This window comes from Phragmites australis, chromosome 19 (genome assembly GCF_958298935.1).
Source record: "Phragmites australis chromosome 19, lpPhrAust1.1, whole genome shotgun sequence".
NCBI classification, from domain to species: domain Eukaryota; kingdom Viridiplantae; phylum Streptophyta; class Magnoliopsida; order Poales; family Poaceae; genus Phragmites; species Phragmites australis.
Genome location: NC_084939.1, coordinates 1,610,653 through 1,624,031, shown reverse-complemented (window position 1 = coordinate 1,624,031; position 13,379 = coordinate 1,610,653). Strand labels below are relative to the sequence as shown.

The following is a 13,379-nucleotide window of genomic DNA, read 5'->3' as shown; positions in this document are numbered from 1 at the left end:
TCTCTAAAATATGCCCTCACAGGGCAGAGAAAGAGGATCAAAAGGACTCTAGATTTTACCCCTCTCACAGTACAAGCTCTCCCTCGGTTTCTTCCTCTCCTCAAGGCTATTAGCCATCTTCAAACTTGGGTCCTCCTTAGTGAGTAGGGCCCTCGCCGTGTTCTGTTGGGGTACATTTTTGTGCCCCAACAGATGTGCCCCAAAAGTTTGGTAGAGTGACACAAAATCATATGTGATCTACTTCAACAATCATGCAATCATGTGCGATCTCAGACCCTTATCATACTAGTAAACGTGCACATGTAACACACGTGTAATTAATAATATTGTGATAAGAGTATGTACATAAAATTAGTAACATTGCAACAAAAAGTTAAAAATTTTAGACAACTACGGTGTAAAAGTTTACGGTCACCTTTATATTGTTTAAGCAAATTATGATATAGAAGTTTACGGTCAACTATTACAATTATATATAACTAAAGTCAAATATCTTTTTTAAACTTCATTTTCTACAAAACAAAATTAGTGTTGAATTGAACGGTTGAACCGAAATGTACTGTTTCCCATAACCATCACGCTATTGTTATCCAACAAGGTGTGTATTAGTTGTTTTCTACATGATAGAGTGACACAAAATCATATGTGATCTCCGTCAACAATCACACAATCATGTGCGATCTCAGACCCTTGTCATATTATTCCCGCCAAGGCACACCCATGGCACAGCAACAAATGATGAGGCCAGTGAAGTACAATGCAGATCCTAACATATACTACTACATAGAAGTACAATGCACATCCTAATATATAATACTACATAGAAGTACTGAGAAGCGTGTTAGGGTTTCACGGTTTGATCACAAAATCTCAGAATGACTAGAGGGCCGGTCACGTGGCATCATCACAAAGTTTGGATCAAGGCAAAGCTAAGTCGTGAAGAATCCATGGCCGTTTGATGGATGGAGCAGAATCTGGATTAAAATGGTCCGGTGGTAGGTAGGAGTGTATTACTGGCTATGGGTATTTTAGGAACAAGAAAACTTTATACGCCTATAAAAAGAGGGTAAACCAACAGATAAACAACAGATGAATCGATCAGGGTAAGTAACCATCTACCAAATAATTCACACGGTCGCTGCCTTAACTAGACCACTACAACAACAGTTATCAAGAACCGATGACATCTTTGCTTAAATAAAATCTATGGCCATCCTCATACTCATGCACTCTTTGTTTTGAATAAGATGCAGTAGTCGTGGTAGGTAGCGAAATATAAGATATATACCACGAGGAAGTTGTGGTAAATCAATCATTGTACGAATTTGCCAAAAAAGAATAAAGAAACAAATAGCTAGAATGCATTGCCGTTTGGTACAGTGACACAAAATCATATGTGATCTCCGTCAACAAATGATCAGGCCACTGAAGTACAATGCAGATCCTAATATATACTACTACATAGAAGTGCACTGCAAGTGAACCAGACAAAGTTGCAGACTATGAAGAGCCGGAGCCTCCCCGCGGCGGTTGCCGCCGCCATCATCTTCTTCCTCTCCACCGGGGCCCTACCGGCGGCATCGGCCATTGTCGAGCACACCTTCGTTGTAAGCACGATGCGCTTCCATGAATGCCTTTGATCTCCAACGTTGATCCTTTTTGCATAGTACTGTTAATCAGCATCCGTACTGAATTTGAACAAGGCAACGGCAATACATGCATGCGAGCTTGATTTGTGGTACATGTATATATGTAGGTGAGCCAGGTGAAAATGGAGCACCTGTGCAAGGAGACGCTTGTGACCGTGGTGAACGGGCAGCTCCCGGGGCCGGCGATAGAGGTCACAGAGGGAGACTCGGTGGCCGTTCATGTCATCAACAAATCACCATACAATATAACAATCCATTGGTAATCGATCAGTCAGTTTCCAGTCCATTACTCAATTGATTATTTTGTTCTAAAGAACAAAAAAAAAAAAACCCTATACCTATTACACTTCAAATAACGTAAGTGCTTGAAACCTAGTGTTGATCCAAGCGCCAAGTATGATGATGATTGAAAAAATAAGCTATTTTCCAGCTAGCACTTGAGAAATAGCAAAACTGATTTCGCTTTTTCTTTTGTGTTTTCTGAGGTAGGCATGGAGTGAAGCAGTGGCTGAACTGTTGGGCTGACGGGGTGCCGATGATTACCCAGCTCCCCATCCTTCCGAACCACAACTTCACCTACCGGCTCAACATCACCGGGCAAGAAGGCACCCTGTGGTGGCATGCTCATGTCGCCTTCCTCCGAGCAACCCTGCACGGCGCTTTCATCATCCGGCCGAGACACGGAGCCAGCTCGTACCCTTTTCCTAAGCCTCATAGGGAGATCCCCATCATTATAGGTTCGTGAACCATTCGGCACTTGATTGTCTAAGATATGAGAACATAGCGAATTGCGCACCGATTTTTATACTAGCGTATCAACCCGTGCGACTGCACAAGCTAGAAATTTAGCTTACGGTTGAATTGTACATATTTATGTTAATAATGGTTGTATGCTAAGATACATTAACTATTTATATTTAAATATTAGAATGTAAAATATAAATATAATTTTGTTCATAATATTGGAATCATGTTCATTATTTGTGAATAGATCTAATTTATAATTTTCATTTTATGTGTTATGCAAATTGATTTTTATTTGTTTCTTGATTTTCTGAAATGATTATTATTTTTAATGTCGTCAACGTATCTCATATTATTTTTTTTAAATACATTATAAATTCTTTGATATTATTTTTGTGTGATAATCCGTGTTTGCGTTCTGTTGTTTTAATTTTGTAATGTTTGATTATAATTAATTTGGAAAAGTGTGTTAATTGCTAACGTAACTAAGTTGGAGTTTGCTAACGTAACTTTGTTGGACAAATGGTATCTACAACAAAAAAAGGAAGGAAAGGTAAGGCATGAAGTAGTTTTGGGGCTGAACTCTATGATTTGTGTTTTAATCTTCTATGTTGTTTCATCTGGTTGTTGATCCATATTTACGGTTATTCAATCAATTAATTCGACGGTTGGATGTTTTGCTTTTTTATGAGAATTTCTAAGATTTTTTTAGATTAACGTGAAGGTACCAAAAGGAGTCTCCAATTAGTAAATATAAGATTGAACAACAAAGAAAAATGTTTTGTTCCGTTGGGATTTGCACTATTTTCGACTTTGGCACGGTTGCACAACTAGCTAGTTGTTGTGAATGATCTTGATGATGGCAGGGGATTGGTGGGAGCTGGACCTTGCACAGGTGGGCTGGAACATGGCGCACGGTTTCTTGTTTTATTTCGCCAGTGCATCCACAATCAATGGCAAGCTTGGAGATCTCTTCAATTGCTCCGGTAAGCTATTAGTATTGTGTACGCGAATGCACATGAGCTATTAGTATTGTTTTATTTCATTGAATGGAGTGCTGGCTTCAACTCTGAAGGGGTCGCGGAAGATGGCTACGTGCTGGACGTGGAGCCCGGCAAGACCTACCTGCTCCGAGTAATCAACGCTGCGCTCTTCTCAGAGTACTACCTCAAGATCGCCGGGCACAAGTTCACGGTGGTCGCCGCCGACGCCAACTATGTCAGCCCCTACACCACGGATGTCATCGCCATCGCGCCCGGCGAGACGGTGGACGCCTTGGTGGTCGCCGACGCGCCCCCCGGAAGGTACTACATGGTCGCTAAACCCAACCAGGCGCCATTGCCTGACACCCAGACCCCAGAGTACACCACGAGAGGAATGGTGCAGTACAGCAACAGCAATAGCCACGGTGCAATGCAGAGATCAAGCCGCGGTGCCGAAGAAGAAGGAGATGGAGGTCCATCTGGTGATGTGCCAGTAGCACCTGAGATGCCTGACACGCACGACACAATTACATCGTTCTACTTCCACGGCAACCTAACCAGTCTACGCCACCGACAGAGCTCGCTAGTGCCGGTGCGAGTTGACGAGCGCCTGTTCTTAGTGCTCGGACTGGGCTCTATCTGCCGCAAAGGCCAGTCCTGCAAGAGAGGCAACACTAACGAGACTATCCCCTCGGCGACCATGAACAACGTCTCCTTCCAGTTCCCCGCGATGACGACACCACTGCTAGAAGAACACTACTACCACACCGATGGCATGGGCACGCTACAAGAACTTCCCAATAGGCCGCCAAGGGCGTTCAACTTCACCGACCCCGCCTTGATTCCGTTTGGACCCAAGGAGGAACGGCTAGAGCCGACGTCCAAGGCAACGATGGTGCGGCGGTTCCGGCACGGCGCCGCGGTGGAGATGGTGTTCCAGAGCACAGGGATTATGCAGGGCGACTCCAACCCGATGCACCTACACGGCCACGACATGTTCTTGCTCGTGCAGGGTCTCGGCAACTACGATGCATCGAAGGACGTGGCAACGTACAATCTAGTGAATCCGCTGGTGAAGAACACTGTGCTCGTCCCGAATCTTGGGTGGGCTGCCGTCCGATTTGTCGCCAACAATCCAGGTGCGTATAAGATTTTCTTGTCCGTTGTATTTGTCACGAAAGCTTCAAATTAAGTGGAAACCTAAAAATTCTTTTCGTCTAGGCTCTGTGAACTTTAGACCACATTCATAGCATTATATATACGTGATAGTTGAAGTTCCTATAATTTTTGACACGGCGCCGCGGTGGAGGTGGTGTTCCAGAGCACAGGGATTCTGCAGGAGGTGGTGTTCCAGAGCGGTGGAGGTGGTGTTCCAGCCTGGGCCACCCCCCCCAGGGGTGGCATGATTATATATCTTAATCATGTTTTTCGAAAATGTGAAATGATGTGTGCTTGGTGCGTGTGCGTGAAAAACTTGTGTTCTTAGGGAAAACTCTAGAGTAGTGTTGACAAGGATGAGTAAGGTACCTCACAAAGGTGGGAACTACCTTGGGGCAAGGTTCATCTTTGTGGCGTTCTTGCTGGGAGACTCTTGCCTCGGTCATATAAGGATCGGTTCGCTGTGATATCTTACCTATTATCTACTCGTACAACCACATGGCCTGAATGAGCAGGATTTGATCTAACCCCTCTGACTTAGTTCGGTACCCACCCAGAGGCCAGTAGTGGCAATGGGGACTAAGAGAAGACTTGGGTGGTACATAGCCTAAGGTCCGGCTGGTGATATTGTTAAGGCTATGTTAAAGCCTTAGAATTGCTAAGTGGCCCTTCCCGTGGATCTTCTAAGGCCCCTGGTATCTTAGTGTCCCATGGGTGGATATTTCGTCTGCACTCAAGCTGCCTGTAGGGCATGTGTCGCTTTTACGTTGTTTCCGTTGTGCTGTGAGGATTTGTTAATTTATACCTACGAGTCTTTATTGTAATGAACTCTGTGTTGTACCTATTATCGTACTTAATCGATATATATTTATAATGTCTACTTCTGTTAAAAATTTGTACGTACTAGCTATTAATCCAGGGACTGATATGAGCTACCCAAGGTGACTAGAAGGAAATGCTGCCTTAACTAGACCACTACAACAACAGTCATCAAGAACCGATGACATCTTTACTTAAATAAAATCTATGGCCATGCTCATGCTCATGCACTCTTTGTTTTAAATAAGATGCAGTGGTGGTAGGTAGCGAAATATAAGATATATACCACGTGAAAGTTGTGGTAAATCAATCATTGTACGAACAGGGGCGGAGGCAGCACCCCCCACATGAAAAAAATGTTAGTTCCTCTTTCTTCTATTGTCTATATTTTACTATTATACGAGCAATTATAAATCTTTTTGTTATCAACACTTTATGGGCATAATCAAGAAATATTTTACTATTACATTCGCTCATCTTTTTTTGCAAATTTTTACTATAAAATAATCATGCTACATAGTCGGTCCCGTCCATATATTTTTCCTGGCTCCGCCCCTGGTCACGAAAGCTTCAAATTAAGTGGAAACCTAAAAATTCTTTTCGTTTAGGCTCTGTGAACTTTAGACCACATTCATATCTTGATATATACGTGATAGTTGAAGTTCCTATAATTTTTTCAACCATGAATTTCATTAACACAATCATAAGTTCACTTGTTAGTTTTGCCATGCGTCACGCTGTGGATTGGGTCTAGTTGGTCACGAAAAAATATGAAAAAATTGTACATGAGCACACTTCACGGTTTGATTTCAAGTTTCAGTCCAATATATTTGGACGGCAACGGAAATGAGACAATTATAATAACTAAAAATCAAAATAAATGGAAAAAGGAAAACAGAGAAAATATATTATTTGTAACAAATTAAATATCTTCCCCATAAAGTCAAAATTTTGAAGGGTTCTATGACACTCGGATGGGACTTTATATATCCACAATTATTTAAAAGGGCTTCCATGACACTCCAATAAAGCCATATCCACAATTCTTTTAAAGAAATGATGTTTATTTGCTGATAAATTAACAATGACTTTTCACTTAATATATGGCTTTTTTAGATATGTGCGCGTATATTAATTTGTCTGTATTAGTTGGACACCGAAGTAGGACTCCCATGGTCTAATGCTTTTCCTTGTATGTCAAACAGGGGTATGGTTCATGCATTGCCACTATGAGTTCCATTTGTCGATGGGTATGGCTGCAGTGTTTATTGTGGAGGATGGGCCAACAGTAGACAAGTCCCTGCCGCCACCGCCTGCGAATTTTTTGACATGTGGCCATGATGATAATCTCGTGCCAGATGAATTATACCTCCAAACTAAGAAAAGTGGAGTGTCCTGGATAAATGGAGTCTAAAATATAACTCTGAGCACTATTTTCCAATAAACGAAATGCACTTTTGAATTATGAATGTGTGCTTTGAGATTAAATGTACCCATATAATTTTCATGTAACCGGTCTTAGAGTGCAGTGTTGTTCGGCGCAAACGAGCAAGTACTTTACTCTCTCAAACTCATGTTCGTTTCAAGACATTTTAAGCTTTAATACATGTCTACGTGGTACTCATTTCTTTGGGGATGATGTGAATCGGTATGTCCAGAGAAGTTCGTTAGTTGATTGACAACTCATTTGTACCATCTTCATTTGACATACCATTTGAGTACTGTTTTCTATTGCACCGCACGGGCAATATTTGTCTATGGTTAAGTTTGATTGCTTCATCAGTTCACCTGGCTGCCGTATCCAACAATTAGCGTCGTCGATCGATCGATACACCTAACGCTCTCTTAGACTTGACTACATAGCATCCACACACTTGCTGATCGATCAATCAGCATAGTCGCATCAAATTACGCACTAACCTCACGGTGGAGCACACTATCTATTTCCACGTTCAGTACGACACTGAAGTAATGGGGTTGGTTAGCGATTTATAAACATGAAGCGCACAAGTGTAATTCAGCACATGCATAGATTGCAAGCTGCGGATCAAAATAGCATGTAAACAGTTAGCTAGGCTGGACCAAGACTTCCTGGTCATGGACCACCTGCAAGTTGAACAACAGACACAAGCACCTGCGAGATCACGATTCACATCATCTCCAAAGAAGCACAAGTATCACGTTAACTTGAATTAAAGCTTAAAATGTCTTGAAAAGAACACAGAGTTTGGGAGAGTCAAGAACTTGTTTATTTATGCTGAACAACACTTTAACGAATACTTCGACCGGCTAAATGAAAACTATACGGGAGTACATTTTATCTCAAAGCTTTATTTGAAGAACTAGTGGTCGGAGTTTTTTAGACTCTATTTATGCGCGACATTTCAGACGTGTTTGGATGGTGTCCACATATTACCATACTTTCCTGCCACAAGTACGGCACATCACGATTTGTGTGGCGAACAAAACGTTTTTTAGTTTGGATGTAGATTACCTGCTTGGTGAATACATGCATGCATGTACGTGTGGATGACTCTCCCATCGTGTTTGTATGTACGTATGTGTGTGCATGCGAGTTTGGTTGATTGCTCACTAAGTGTGTCCAACATAAGATCTGACGTGTAAGTACTTGCAAGTTTCTACGACGACATACAGTATCTTATCTTCCGGCAAACTAACAGATGAATCGATCAGGGTAAGTATATGTAGATGCTAGTTGCACGATGTACGAAATAATTCACGGTTGCTGCCTTAACTTTTTTTTTTTTTTAGACCACTACAACGACAGTCACCAAGAACCGATGGCCTTAAGGATGTTATTCTAATCCTCCATAAAAATTCAGATACTCGAGAAAAGGTTCTTGAGTTGGTATGCGGTCCCATCGATCGATTGAGAACCGATGACATCTTTGCTTAAATAAAGTGTATGGCTATGTTCATGCTCATGCAGCGCTTTAATTTTTTAAAGAGTAAATTACGAACAAGATCTGATCAGATATGGTAGAGTGGGCCTGTGAAAAATTTATCGCTGAAAAAAAAATCGATAAATTTAATAATCCTATTTATTGGCAGGGGCGGTAAATTTACTTATCGGTCAAAAATTTCGGTAATTTTTAAATTTGGCATCTTTTGATTTTTGTTCCAACACGCGAGAAACAAAAAGATGGCCTGCAGGCCGCCAGACCACCTCTCCAATCCTAATTCATTTATGTATTATTTTTTATATCAAATAATTTAGATGCAATCTATATGATTTTCTAGATAAATTGTGTCCTTTTTCAAATTTTGTCCAAAATTTTTGTCTATCACCACCGATAGAATTTCAATAAATCCAATAATCCTGTTTACCACTGACCTCTGATAAATTTTTGTTATCCATAATTTTTTCCTTAAAGTGGGCTCCTAACACAAACATCGTCGCAGCAGGGCATGGCGACGTGTTGTTGACTAAAATCCTCACGTGGTCAGGCCTTTACTAGCTGTAGTAATCAGTTTTTACTCCTTTCAGTCATCAGTAGCGTGTAACCTTCACGTGATCTGAGGATAGCTCTTGGTACTGTGTGTCTGTGCAGGTTTGTTTTGTTGTCGGTGGTAGGTACTGTGTGTCTGTGCATTGATAGGTTTATTTTGTTGTCAGTAGTAGGCGTATTAAAGTATGGTGGTCTAGTTTGTTCACGTCCCACTTTGCGCATAGGCATCGTCATTAAAAGACTGCAGCGGCACTGCAGCGGCACCTTAAATCCCTCCATGCTATGTCAGATGGTCCTGACGCGTGCCCTCGTTAAGACCCACTTGGCTATCAGTACACATGTGAGAGGCGGGCCAGAAAAGAATATATGTGGTAGGGATCTGTACCAAAAATATTGTATGTTTCGGTTGTTGCAGCGCCTCTGACTGCGGATTCCTGTGTTAGCTGCGTCGTATGCATAGCCGCGCTGCAGCTAATGTTTTTTGCAGAACTTGGAGACATGACGGCTCCGGGCTCCACTCAGCGGATAGCCGTCTACCTCTCCAATACCGGGGCCGAGCACCCGTCTCAGGGCACCCCGCCGACGCTACAGTGTGCACCGGGCCCGGAGCACCCGCCTCCGGGGCACCTCGATGACGCCGTAGTGGCTCCGAGGCCGGAGCACTCGCCTCCGAGGCACCCCGCCGCCGCTACATGGTTTCTGGGGCCGGAGCACCCCGCCACCGCGTCGGCTTCCCGTCTCTGGGTCGAGGCAACCCGCCGTAGCTGCACAGGCTCCGAGGACGGAGCACCCCGCCTCCGCATTGCCATCCAGTACCTGGAACAGGAGCTTCCCGCCTCCGGAGCGCACCACCTCCGTGTAGCCGTCACTGACTCCTAGCATCACGGGCTCCGGAGCCGAAGCACGCGCCCATCCTCACCAAGTGCTACCTCGAGTTCCCCCCTCTCCATAAGCAGAGACGCCAGGACCAAGCCAAGCCATCACGACCTGGTCGACCTCGTCGATGTGAAGCTCGATCGCAAGTGCAAGCTCGTGTCACCACCTACTCTGGGTTGTGTCAGCCTCCGTAGCCCCTGCGGCCGCGCTTCGCGCCGCGAGGTGCAGGGCCTCCGCCGGCCTTCGGTCTGCCTTCGCAGCACGGGTGTGGCCCGGGCGAGGCTCGCGCAGACCGAAGGTATGGGGCCACCGTAAATAACAGTTGCAGTAGAAAGAGTAAAGAGATAATCACGTTATCATGAGTACTTATCTTATATATTTTAATATTATTTTGAATAATAATATCTCGAATATAAGGATATCTCACATGAATGTGCTTAGTTTTTTCATAAAACATCTGATGTTTTTTCATGAAACATCTTATCTTTTATAAGGCAAATAATACTTTAACTATCACATAAAATATTAATACAAGAATTATCTCCATAAAACTCAGTGTACAAACCTCTCAGCCAAACAACTTCTTTGCATGTTTCAGAAATAGCCATATATACTACCGGAGACGGCTTCTTTGCCGAGTGTCCCAGACTTTGCCGCGTGCTTTTTATCGGGCACTCGGCAAAGAGGCTATTTGCCGAGTGCCATAGAGAAAGAACTCGGCAAACATCTGGCACTCGGCAAAGATGCTATTTGCCGAGTGCCAGAGAGAAAGAACTCGGCAAACATCTGACACTCGGCAAAGAGGCTCCTTTCCCGAGTGTCATTTTTTGACACTCGGTAAACCCTATTTTTTTTTCACTTTTGACCTCCAAACTTTTTCTGCAGTCCTCATACAATACCTGGTGGTCAAACTTTTTCTGCAGTCCTCATACAATACCTGGTGCTCCAAGTTCGTCGAGGCTATTTGCCGAGTGCCAGAGAGAAAGAACTCGGCAAACATCTGGCACTCGGCAAAGAGGCTCCTTTCCCGAGTGTCATTTTTTGACACTCGGCAAATCCTATTTTTTTCACTTTTGACCTCCAAACTTTTTCTGCAGTCCTCATACAATACCTAGTACTCCATGTTCCAATGTGGCACATTTCTCGGACTTTTTCTATATTTCTTTAATTTATTTCAATTAATTGAATTTTCTTGGATAATTCAAATTATAACTGCTAGTCATTCGAATAATGAAAAAAAATGAATGGAAAAATGATATTCATGTTATTTAGTATAATGTGAGGCCGTATCCAGGAACAGACCACCAATTTCGAACATCTTGTTCATGAAACATGACCACGAACTTGCGGTCGAGTTGTTTTTAAATTGTATAAAAAGCAAACGAAGTCCGAAAATCATGAAACTTGTCAAGATATCATGATATCATATGCGGAGGCTGTGATAAAAGTTTGAGAAGGTTTTGCGCAAGTTGTCACGTACGATGCTTGCAAACCGAAGAATCTCCGAAGAAGTTTACCGCAAGTTCGTGGTCATGTTTCGTGAACAAGATGTTCGAAATTTGTGGTCTGTTCCTGGATACGGCCTCACATTATACTAAATAACATGAATATCATTTTTCCATTCATTTTTTTTCATTATTCGAATGACTAGCAGTTATAATTTGAATTATCCAAGAAAATTCAATTAATTGAAATAAATTAAAGAAATATAGAAAAAGTCCGAGAAATGTGCCACATTGGAACATGGAGTACCAGGTATTGTATGAGGACTGCAGAAAAAGTTTGGAGGTCAAAAGTGAAAAAAATAGGGTTTGCCGAGTGTCAAAACATGACACTCGGCAAAGGAACCTCTTTGCCGAGTGCCAGGACGTCTGGCACTCGGCAAATAATTTTAATTTTTTTTAAAAAAAAACCCTCTTTGCCGAGTGCCAGAAAGGGGGGATTTAACCCCCAGCCCAGCCGGCCCACACACACCGCACACACGCACCCGCCCCCGCCCGCGCCAGCGCCAGCGCCGCCGCCGCCGCCCGCGCCCGCGCCCGCGCCGCAGCCGCCCCCGCGCCAGCGCCGCCCGCGCCCGCGGCGCCTGCGCCAGCGCCGCCGCCGCCCACTCCCGCGCCCGCGCCGCCCCCAGCGCCGCGCCGCCGGAGGAGGAGGAGAGGAGGAAGAAGGAGGAAGAGAAGGAGGAGGAGGAAGAAGGAGGAAGGAGGAAGAAGAAGGAGGAGGAGGAGGAGGTGCCCCGACGGCCGTTGCCACGTCCCCGACGCTTCCCCAGCTGTCGCCTATCCGAATTCGATTAAAATGTGGTAAATCGTACTATCCGATTTCGATTCCATGCGTATCCGATCCGTTTCCATCCCTAATTCTACTCCTGTGAGTATAATGTTTTAGTTTGTATGTTCATGCTTACGGTCAAACCTAGTGGAGTATGAAAGTTTTATTCATGTATGGTATATATTTATCTTGTCTCACACATGCAATCTCTTCTCCTTTGTGCAGAATCAATCGGCGGCATCGAACGATCCTCATGCTTCAGCGAATCCTTCACCAAATCAGTCTCATTGACCATCTTGGTGATGATACTTGTGGTTGTTAATGGTACTTCTATTTGCAATTATGGTTGTAGATGATGGAGCACTTGGATTACTTGTGAACTTATTTGTGATATATTGTGAGACATGTGACGTTTGTGATATATATGTGGTGTTGGTGATATATATGTGCTGTTGATGATATATATGTGATGTTGGTGATGTTTGTTATATATATATATATCTTCTGTTTGTTTGGATGGGATGTAAAAAACAAATAAAAAAGGTTGTTTTCAGTCACTTTGCCGAGTGCAATGGCCATGACACTCGGCAAAGTGACAACATGCTTTGCCGAGTGCAAAGGCCATTGCAGTCGGCAAACATCACAGATTTGCCGAGAGCCACGGTCCAGGCACTCGACAAAGATGGCATGTTTGCCGAGTGTCCTCCCGGTGGCACTCGGCACAGACGCCACCTTTGCCGAGTGTTTGATTCACTGGCGCTCGGCAAAGCGAAGACCTTTGCCGAGTGTCAGATTAGCACTCGGCAAAGCCTTTGCCGAGTGCCCGATAAAGTGCACTCGGCAAAGAGGTCTTTGCCGACAAACTGTTTACCGAGCGCCCTTTGCCGAGTGTAGCACTCGGCAAAGCCTTTGCCGAGTGTATATCGTCCTTTGCCGAGTGCCTGAGGCACTCGGCAAAGAAGCTGTCTCCGGTTGTGTATATTCAGCTTCAGTAGTTGATAAAGCAACAGTAGCCTGCAAACATACTTTCCAACTAACAGCACAACCATCAATGGCGAAAACATAACCTATAAGAAATCTCCTCTTGTCCAAATTACCAGCATAATCTGAGTCAACATAACCAACAAGTCCATCTCCAGATTTTTTAAACTGCAAACAAACATTAGAAGTATCACATAGATATCTGAAAATCCACTGAACAACTTTCCAATACTCTTTGCCAGGATTAGTCATGAATCTACTAACAACACTCAGTGTATGAGATAAATCAGGACGAGAGTAGACCATAACATACATAAGTGCAATTGGTTCACTTATATATGTCATGTGCACTAGAATATGGAACTCTAGACATGTACTCAATATCGTATTCTGACTCAGGACATAAAGTTGAAGATAATTTGAAA

At 43.5% G+C, this 13,379-nt stretch overlaps 1 protein-coding gene across 2 annotated transcripts in view; it reads left to right on the top strand.

The window, feature by feature from the left end:
- Positions 1–7,008, top strand: part of LOC133900461 (laccase-15-like) — a 42,211-nt gene extending 35,203 nt beyond the window's left edge. Inside the window, exons 1-6 of one of the 2 annotated variants that reach the window (XM_062341615.1) lie at positions 1,315–1,607; positions 1,757–1,908; positions 2,139–2,386; positions 3,260–3,379; positions 3,469–4,515; positions 6,559–7,007. In XM_062341615.1, coding sequence (XP_062197599.1) covers positions 1,503–1,607; positions 1,757–1,908; positions 2,139–2,386; positions 3,260–3,379; positions 3,469–4,515; positions 6,559–6,767 — 1,881 coding nt within the window. In that variant the 5' untranslated portion in view covers positions 1,315–1,502 and the 3' untranslated portion in view covers positions 6,768–7,007. Of the gene's footprint in view, positions 1–1,314; positions 1,608–1,756; positions 1,909–2,138; positions 2,387–3,259; positions 3,380–3,468; positions 4,516–6,558 lie in introns of those variants that run through there. The other variant, XM_062341617.1, reaches the window with a different exon arrangement.
- Positions 7,009–13,379: the final 6,371 nt, after the last annotated feature.